This window comes from Babylonia areolata, chromosome 10, assembly GCF_041734735.1.
Source record: "Babylonia areolata isolate BAREFJ2019XMU chromosome 10, ASM4173473v1, whole genome shotgun sequence".
NCBI classification, from domain to species: domain Eukaryota; kingdom Metazoa; phylum Mollusca; class Gastropoda; order Neogastropoda; family Buccinidae; genus Babylonia; species Babylonia areolata.
Genome location: NC_134885.1, coordinates 21,573,921 through 21,584,072, shown reverse-complemented (window position 1 = coordinate 21,584,072; position 10,152 = coordinate 21,573,921). Strand labels below are relative to the sequence as shown.

Genomic DNA, 10,152 nt, shown 5'->3' with positions numbered 1-10,152 from the left:
GGGTATACGTGGATTCGTTTTCTGTTATCTGAAACCATACTGAGATCGTTCCTGAGTCAAGAGTGTTCCACCATCCAGGGATAACTGTGTTCATCGTGGTATTATAAGTGGATTCATTTTCTGCTTTCATGCCGAGATCGTCCTGAGTGCAAGCAACTCCAGCCATCCAGGTGTAACCGCGTTCGTTTGGGTATAAGTGAATTTGCGTTTTTGGCTTTCTGATACCACGAGGAGATCGCCGTGAGTGCAAGAGTCGTCTACCATCCAGGGGTAACCGCGTTCGTTTGGGTATAAGTGAATTTGCGTTTTTGGCTTTCTGAAACCACGAGGAGATCGCCGTGAGTGCAAGAGTCGTCTACCATCCAGGTGTAACCGCGTTCGTTTGGGTATAAGTGAATTTGCGTTTTTGGCTTTCTGAAACCACGAGGAGATCGCCGTGAGTGCAAGAGTCGTCTACCATCCAGGGGGTAACCGTGTTCTTCTTGGTGTAGGTGGATTCATTTTCTTCATTCGTTCGCTGTGTGGAGATTGTGGGAACCAGGCAACAGCGGGTGGATTGTGGGAACCAGGCAACAGCGGGTGGATTGTGGGAACCAGGCAACAGCGGGTGGATTGTGGGAACCAGGCAACAGCGGGTGGATTGTGGGAACCAGGCAACAGCGGGTGGATTGTGGGAACCAGGCAACAGCGGGTGGATTGTGGGGACCAGGCAACAGCGGGTGGATTGTGGGAACCAGGCAACAGCGGGTGGATTGTGGGAACCAGGCAACAGCGGGTGGATTGCGGGAGGTCGGTCAGCGATGGCTCAGAAGTACCTGGCTCTGTCTCACCCGTCCATGAAGGACTCAGTCACCCGTCACAACCACTCCATCCTCCGGCTTGCCGTCATGGGTGAGTGACTTTGTTTTGTGTTGTGTGTATTGTATATATGTGTTGTGTGTTGTGTTGTGTTGTGTTGCGTTGTGTGTGTGTGTGTGTGTGTGTGTGTGTGTGTGTGTGTGTGTGTGTTGTGTTGTGTTGTGCTGTATGTGTTGTGTTGTGTGTGTGTGTTGTGGTGTGTGTGTGTGTGTGTGTGTGTGTGTGTGTGTGTGTGTGTGTGTGTGTGTACTGTCTGCGATTATCATTATTAAAGAATATTTTTATAACGTGTCACTACAGAGCACGACGCTAGTTATAATAACACAAAGAAGATTAAGAGATGCATGTATAAAAACAGACAAAGAGAGAGAGAGAGAGAGAGAGAGAGAGAGAGAGAGAGAGAACAAAGAAGATAGCAACAAAGACAATTACAAACACCATTTGCCCATGTTCGTTTGCGCTTTGCCTGTCGGATCTGAATTACACACTTTTTGTTGTTGTTGTTCTGTGTCTTCTTTTAGATTCTGTCCTTTCTTTTCATCTTCCATCTTTTATTTCATTGTTCTTTCCGCACGCGCGCGCACAAACCCACGCACGCACGCACCCACGCACCCACGCACACATTTTTTTGCAGACATCGCCATTCATCAATGCCATATCGTTCAGATTGTCCAAACGCCCAGTGGACATTCCACTAACTGCTACAACTGCTGCAGCAGGATGTGATGAAATGACGTTGAATGATGATAATTATCAATATTGCGAGGGTATTAAACGATGTTGAATGGTGTTATCAATACTGCGGGGTGGGTGGGGATGGGGCTGTTGTCATATTCCTGTTCAGCTAAAGCGTGGTGGAGTTGGGATTGATTGTATTGTTCTTGTCATGGAAGAATAATGGATAGGGATGTCTTTTTTTTTCTAGCTTTCTTTTTCTTTAAAAGTATACATAATATGTATATAATCTTGAGTGCAAAGTGGGAAATACTTATACATAATTCCAGAAACAAATGGACAATGATGAATGTATGAATCAGTACTATGACATCATTTTATTAATATATTTTGTACAAAAAGAAAAAGAAAAGAAAAGGAAAACAAAACCAAAAAACGGAACAGATCTATATCCATTTAGCAAACAGTAAATATGCGCTTATCTCTATGTGTGTGTGCGTCTCTGTGTGTCTATCTGCGTCTCTCTCTGTCTCTGTCTGTGTGTCTGTCTCTGTGTGTCTGTCTCTCCCCCCGCTCTCTCTCTCTCTGTGCGCGCGCGTGTGTGTATGTATGTGTCTGTTAATCATATTGTTAACACCCATAACATAAACGCGTTTTGGAATCCTTGTTATGGAAATTTGTTGTACTTTGAACCAGTATCGCAGTGTGCCAATGCAGCTGTCAATGTAGAAAGATTACTTCCTGCAGCAATCTCTCTCTCATATATATATATATATATATATATATATATATATAGACACAACACACACACACACATATATATATATCTGTGTGTGGGTGTGTATGTATATTATGATATATTTAAATAACACAGCGTTTGGGGTTTTAATGCTTACATTTAGAATTTCAAGATTTTTTTTACATGCACATGTATAAACTGATTCTATTATTTTGGAAGGCATGATTCCCCACATTTTCTGATGCATATAACAATACAGGTTTTATCTGTGCATGGGATAGTTTGAAAATACAACACTCGTCCATACTGTCATATTTTCAACCACCATGCCTTTTGCTAACCAGACAAAAGCTTCTAATGTAGAAACGAAAGACAATTTATTTGTTAGACAAGATAAAATCTTCTAGGTATTTACAGCTGATTGCGACTGAAGATAAAGTCTGTATTTATAGCTGTTTACGATTCTGCATAAATCCTAGGTTTATACAGCTGTTTACGATATGAGTTTCCTCGCTGTTTAAGAAAAACTTATTTTTGTTTTTGACGAATGATCAAAATTTCTACAAATCATTATTTTCGTTTTGCCAAATTTGCATTTAAGCCAAGGGTTCTTTTATTTTTATAATGTTTGTTTTTTTATCTTATAGATTGCTCAAATGATTTTTTTGTCCGTCAGAGGTTGAAGAGAATAAAACAATACTCTCTACGAACAGCAAGAAAAATATTTCTTGTAGACCGGGAAAATTGAAAACAACATCTTCCATTTTTTTATATATTTTTTTTTTTACTAACCTCGTAAACATCTTCCCAAATCAAGATTATAAAAAAAACCTTTGTTTCACGCAAGCCAGGGACACAAAGAATTCTTAAAAAGCGAGACCCAGATGGACACAGAAGTGTTCAGAGGTATAATACATTTCATTCAGCATGCACATCCTTCGGGTTGACCTTTTTAATCTTTTGAAGTACTGTCCACAGGCTGTCGCTTTTATCTGAATTGAAAGCGTTCGTGTGATCAGTGAATGCAATATAAAGTTTCCTTTTCTTTGTGCCATTCAGACTTTTGTTTGCGTCACGTTCCACACACACACACACAGACACACAGACACACACACACACACACACACACACACACACACACACACACACACACACACACACACACACACACACACACAGAGGGAGAGAGTGAATGAATGAATGAATGAATGACTTTTATTTGCTGAGTGAAACAAAGCAAGCATGTAATACATTTTTTTTTCAGGCGGCCCTCGAAAGAGAGATGAAAACTGAAGAAAAATATAGATTTTGGCATCACACTTCACACACACACACACACACACACACACACACACACACACACACACACACACACACACACACACACACACGCACGCACGCACGCACGCACGCGCGCGCGCGCGTTTTAAGTTTCAAGTTTTAATTATCCTTTCACTCCTGTTGGAGTATGGAGGATTACTACAAAATAATCTTTTCATGCCCAGAACAAACATTTCCAAATACACAACAATGTGACATAAAAGTTGAGAAAACACAAATGTCTTTTAACTCCAAAAGTGTAGCTAGGCAACATTTGCAAATCTAATGATCTTACTTACAGCTAAAATCACACACACACACACACACACACACACACACACACACACACACACACAGAGTGGGGGGGGGGGGGAGAGAGAATGAATGAATAAATTACTTTTATTTGTTGATTGTAACAAAGCAAGCATGTAATACCTTTTTTCAGGCGGCCCTCGAAATATATAGATTTTGGCATTACACTTCACACACACACACACACACACACACACACACACACACACACACACACACACACACAGAGAGAGGCGGGGCGAGGGAAGAATCCAATCTTCTGGAACGCGGTTATACGGTTCTTTGTTTGTTTCTTTATTTGATAATTTCTTTTTTTTTAAAAATTTATTTCTTTCCACCATTTCTACCCCCACCTTCTTTCTTTCCGCCCTCCCTTAATACATTCATTTTCCCCCGTGATTAATTCAGTCACTCTTGTATTGTTTTTCTTCTCTGCTTTCTTTCTCGCCGCCCTACGTTTTTTTGTGTTTTTTTTCCCCTAACTGCATTTATCTGATCTTGTATTCTTTTCTCTTCTCCCTCCGTTTCTGTTCTCACTGACCCGTAGCTCTTAGCCTGCCACATGGTCTGCTGTGCCGTGGAACCAGGAGTGACTGCGGTGTTGTTCAGCTGTCTGGAAATTCAGCCATACCTGAATCGTCGTCGTCGTCGTCGTCGTCATCATCATCGTCGTCGTCGTCGTCGTCGTCATTATCATCATCATCATCATTATCGTCATCATCGTCATCATCATTCTCATCACCATCATCATCATCGTCATCACAATGACCATCACTACCACCACCACCACCACCACCACCATCATTATTATTGGGTTTTTTTTTCCATCCGTGGGAGAGGCTGTTTTTTTTTTTTTCCGTCACATACAAAATCATCGCCGTCTGAAAATTCAGTGCTTGAAAATATCCTCCTTTTTGTCTGTCTCCTATGTTTGTGTCTTTTACCGTTCTTTTGGCGCCTCTTCATTTTCGTTCTGCTGATCTATTCATTTTTATAATCTTTTAACCACTCTCTTTTTGTTGTAATTTCCGAGACGTTTTCTGCACTGCTGTGTAATCTCAGAGAAACAGATTTGGCGTGCATGTTGGGCAATGAAACAAGACAGCTTTGGATAATTAACTAGCTTCTTCACAGCGATCATCCTCTGTGTGCACTCGTGGTGCCTAGTTTGTTTTGATTCCTTGAACTTAATCCTTGTCATTCTCACGCATCGTACGTGCATTGTTTAGCGCTGTGTTCATGTCGATCGTGAAAAACAACAACAAAAAAAGTGGAAAATATGGGTCGTGAGAATGTAAACACTGGTGGGCATCGTTTCTGACTGCCTGTTCCGCAGGTAACAGTATGGTCTTGTTTCCTTTATGTTCTAAAACGTCATTTATTTTAGGATTTATATTATTTAAAAAAAATATATATATATATATAAAATAATCTTGAAGTTTTAAATCAAACGGAATGGTCACCTGGCTTAATTGTGTAAAAGGAGTTTTGTTTTGTCGTCAGATATTTCGGTAATAGGAAGTTTGAGTTTGAAGGAGCCAGGCTAGGGTGTTCCTTTGCAACTGAGGGAGACCAAAGCGTTGATTTCAAAGTTTGACCTTTCAGCTCCTTACACAAGGGGTCAGAGGGATTCAGAGGGATCTCCCTCTTTATTTATTTATGTATTCATTTATTTATTAATGGAGAGAGTTACCACTCTTCACTATTTGTTAATCATTTCATCTCCATGCCTAATTGTTTGTTCATTTCCAGTTGAAAAACCACTGAGGCAACCATGTGTTTGTTCTATATTGTCCATATGTTCTGTGTGGCTTGTCCAGGATGAAAGAGGCTATGCCCGTCTTGAATAAAAGTTTATTTGTGTTTGCACATTTCTTCTGTCTTTGCTGCTGTGTGCACATGTCAGATGATCGGTGTAAGGACAGGCCCGGCGCTTCCTTTTTTTTAGGAAGTGTCTGGGTTTGTTCCAATGTACCGTTTATTTACCTGTGTGCCAGCTGAATCGGTAGCGTAAGCAGCACCGACTTGAAGTTGTGTATCTTGTGAATGGAGAGAGTTAGCGCTCTTAACAGTTTGTTAATTAATTAATTATTTATTTATCTATGTATTTGTTTATCTTTTTATTAATTCATTCATTTATTCATTTGTTTATTTGTATATTTATTCATTTATCTATTTATTTATTGATGGCTGGTAGGATCACCTCCTCATCAGCAGTTTTCCTCTAATCAGAGAAAGAAACAGTATTCTGGTCGGTATGGTCGCCATATATTCGATACCTTTGTTATATACATTACATAGGTGGATAGATCGATGGGTGGGTAGATAGACAGATAGGTGGATAGATAGATGGGCAGATAGATAGATGGACAGATAGGTAGATGGACGGATAGATAGATGGGCGAATAGATAGATTGATAGATTGATTGATAGATAGATAGATAGACGGACAGATAGATGGGCAGATAGATAGATGGGCATATAGATAGCTAGCTAGCTAGCTAGATAGGTAGGTAGACAGGCAGATAGATAGATAGACGGATAGATGGGCAGATAGATAGATAGATAGATAGATGGGCAGATAGCTATATAGATAGATAGATGGACAGGTAGATAGATAGATAGATAAACAGCTAGACAGATACAGCAGGCATACAAACAGGGGAACTAGAGCCAAGAAGTCTACAGAAGATGTTTCCTAAGATTTCGTCCTTTGGCCATCATTGGCGAACGTTAATGATAGAATGAAACATTCCAGGCAGACCAAGATACAGACATTCACAAACACGTCTTACATCACAGAACTGCTGTCCTGGCTTTTGTGGCCGTTGGCTGTCAACACAACGAACACAGCAGGAGGACGGAGAGGGAACAGGGCACTTTCCCCAGACCATCCTAGTCAGCAGCGGAGAGCGGGGAATCAGCGAATCCTGCGGTGAAAATAGGGGGGTGGGGGTGGTCGGGTCTCGGACAGTTCGTTCCTTGATAGACAGGCACCCGCGTAAACTAGTTACCCCGTCCCGTTTCCCCGGCCGGATAATTATGGCCGGGCACCCTGAATAGGCCGACACCCAGCTGGAAATGTCATGTCTTCGTGACGTGGTCAAGAGACAATTTCTGGACTGTCTGGCGTGAGGTAGTAGAGGGGGATTTGGTGGTGGGGGGTGGGGGGATGGGGGGGTGGTGGACTTACGGACCACTGCACCTACTACTTTACCGGAGAAGGGGAGGTTGGGGAGGGGGTGGGGCGGAATGGGTGATGGGGGATAGATAGCCTCCCATGGTCAGCCAAGTGTTTGTCTGCATTGAATATTTGATGGGGTTGGGGGTGGGGAGTTCGGGAGGGTGTGGAGGGGGGGAGGGGGTCGGCAGCTGATGCTGAATGAGAGAGACAGGGGAAAGGGAAAACGGTGTCTGTCTGGAACCGCCTGCCTTGATTGACTCTTCTCCAGTTCCTCAGATGTTGGCTGTCTGATTTGGCTGTTGCTGTTGTTGTGGTTGTTGTTGTTGTTGTGGCTGTTGTTGCTGTTGTGGTTGTTGTTGTGGTTGTTGTTGGTGGTGGTGTTATCATCATCATCACCATTATTATCATCATTATTATCATCATTATTATTATTATTATTATTATTTTATCATCATCATCATCATTACAATAATGATAATACTAATAATTATCATGATGATGCTTACGAGTATGAGGATTCTTTTTTTTTTCCGCAGTAGTAGTAGTAGTGGTGGTAGTGGTTGTAGTACAAGTAGTAGTAGTAGCAGCAGCACTACTACTAGTAGTAGTGGTAGTAGTAGTAGTAGCAACAGCAGCAGCAGCAGCAGTAGTAGTAGTAATAGTAGTAGTACTTGTGGTGGTAGTATAAGTAGTATTGATGTTCATGTCTGACTTGGTCTGTCAATTTTGTTGTTGTTGTTGTTCATTGCTGTTATTGTTTGTTATTGCTGATGTTGTTCTCGCTCGTTCTTTGTTTTAGATGTTTTTGTCTGATCTAGGTGATTGTTGTTATTGGTGTTGTGCTTTTTTACGATCTTGTCTGATATAGGTGATTGTTGTTATTGGTGTTGTGCTTTTTTACGATCTTGTCTGATTTAGGTGATTGTTGTTATTGGTGTTGTGCTTTTTTACGATCTTGTCTGATTTAGGTGATTGTTGTTATTAGTGTGTTTTTTTACGATCTTGTCTGATTTAGGTGATTGTTGTTATTGTTGTGCTTTTTTACGATCTTGTCTGATTTAGGTGATTGTTGTTATTGGTGTTGTGCTTTTTTACGATCTTGTCTGATTTAGGTGATTGTTGTTATTGGTGTTGTGCTTTTTTACGATCTTGTCTGATTTAGGTGATTGTTGTTATTGGTGTTGTGCTTTTTTACGATCTTGTGTGATCTAGGTGATTGTTGTTATTGGTGTTGTGCTTTTTTACGATCTTGTCTGATTTAGGTGATTGTTGTTATTGGTGTGCTTTTTTACGATCTTGTCTGATTTAGGTGATTGTTGTTATTGGTGTGCTATTTTACGATCTTGTCTGATTTAGGTGATTGTTGTTATTGGTGTGCTTTTTTACGATCTTGTCTGATTTAGGTGATTGTTGTTATTGTTGTGCTTTTTTACGATCTTGTCTGATCTAGGTGATTGTTGTTATTGGTGTTGTGCTTTTTTACGATCTTGTCTGATTTAGGTGATTGTTGTTATTGTTGTGCTTTTTTATGTTCTTGTCTGATTTAGGTGATTGTTGTTATTGTTGTGATTTTTTATGATCTTGTCTGATTTAGGTGATTGTTGTTATTGTTGTGATTTTTTATGTTCTTGTCTGATCTAGGTGATTGTTGTTATTGTTGTGCTTTTAAAATTCTTGTCTGATTTAGTTAATTGTTGTTGTTGTGCTTTTTATGTTCTTGTCTGATTTAGGTGATTGTTGTTATTGTTGTGCTTTTTTATGTTCTTGTCTGATTTAGGTGATTGTTGTTATTGTTGTGATTTTTTATGTTCTTGTCTGATTTAGGTGATTGTTGCTGCTGCTGTTGTTGTTGGTGTTGTTGTTGTTGTTGTTGTTTATTTTTGTTATGATTTGTAATAATTGTTGTTGTTAATGTTGGTTATTGCAATCCTTGTTGCTGTTGTGGTGGGGATAGTGGTGGTCTGAATCGTTTCCTGTTTAAGGTGTTCGTGTCTGTCTGACACGGTGGTTGTTGCTGTTGTCGTCGTTATTGTTGTTCTATTTCTGTCTTTCCTCCTTTCTCCTCCTACTCTGTCTTTTATGCTTGCCCTGAGGACAGGGCGTAAAAAACACACACCCCCATGTCATTGCTTATTCCAAGTTCCTCATCAAAGAAAATTCAATCAGTTAATCAGTCTTCTCCTCCTCCTCCTCCTTCTTCAGCAGGACGTGCTGTCGTGTGTGTGTGTGTGTGTGTGTGTGTGTGTGTGTGTGTGTGCGCGCGCACGTGTGGTTGTGCGTGTTGTCCGTGTTGTGCGTTTTGTATGTGCGTGTGTTTGTACGTATGCGCGCATGCGAGTGTGCGTGTGTGTGTGTGTGTGTGTGTGTGTGTGTGTGTGTGTGTGTGTGTGTGTGTGTGTGTGTGTGTGTGCATCTCTGTGTGTGTGTGTGTGTGTGCGTCTGTGTGTGTGTGTGTGTGTGTGTTTGTGTGTGTGTGTGCGTCTCTCTCTCTTTCTGTGTGTGTGTGTGTGTGTGTGTGTGTGTGTGTGTGTGTGTGCGTAAGCGTCTAATCTGTGTATATTTCTGTCTCTGTCTATTGGTGACTCTGGTTTTCTGCCTGTGCGTGTCTTCTCTTTTGCCTTCCCCACCCCCCCACCCCACTCCTCCGCCCGCCCACACACTTACACCCACGCCCCCCCCATCTCTCTGTCCCTCTCTCCTTTTCCCAGTTTCTCACTCCCTCCCCCCTCCCCCGCCTCCCACCGCTTTCTCTCTTTCCATACCACCCCTCTCTCTCTCTCTCTTCCCCCGACCTCTCTCTCTCTCTCCCCCCTCTCTCTCCCAATCACATAAATCGATGTCTGAAGCAGAACATAATGTACGTGGTGACAGCCATTTCCCTCTGGGAAACACAGACTAGGGGAGGGGGGTGGGGTGGAAAAACAGACGCGTTTTGAGCCCCAAGTCGACTGGAAGAAAAAAAAAAAAGTGTCTTTCTTTTAATCCCTTCCACACTGCCTCCTTCACCCCCCCTTCTCCCTTCCTGCTGCCCTCCCACCCCCCTCCTCCACACACCTCCACAGCT

The 10,152-nt window shown here is 41.7% G+C and overlaps 1 protein-coding gene across 1 annotated transcript in view; it reads left to right on the top strand.

Annotated features, from left to right (window-relative positions):
* The first annotated feature begins 761 nt into the window (after positions 1-761).
* LOC143286309 (uncharacterized) overlaps positions 762-10,152 on the top strand; it is a 481,716-nt gene continuing 472,325 nt past the window's right edge. The window contains exon 1 of the mRNA XM_076593847.1: positions 762-891. Coding sequence (XP_076449962.1) covers positions 801-891 — 91 coding nt within the window. The 5' untranslated portion in view covers positions 762-800. The remainder of the gene's footprint in view (positions 892-10,152) is intronic.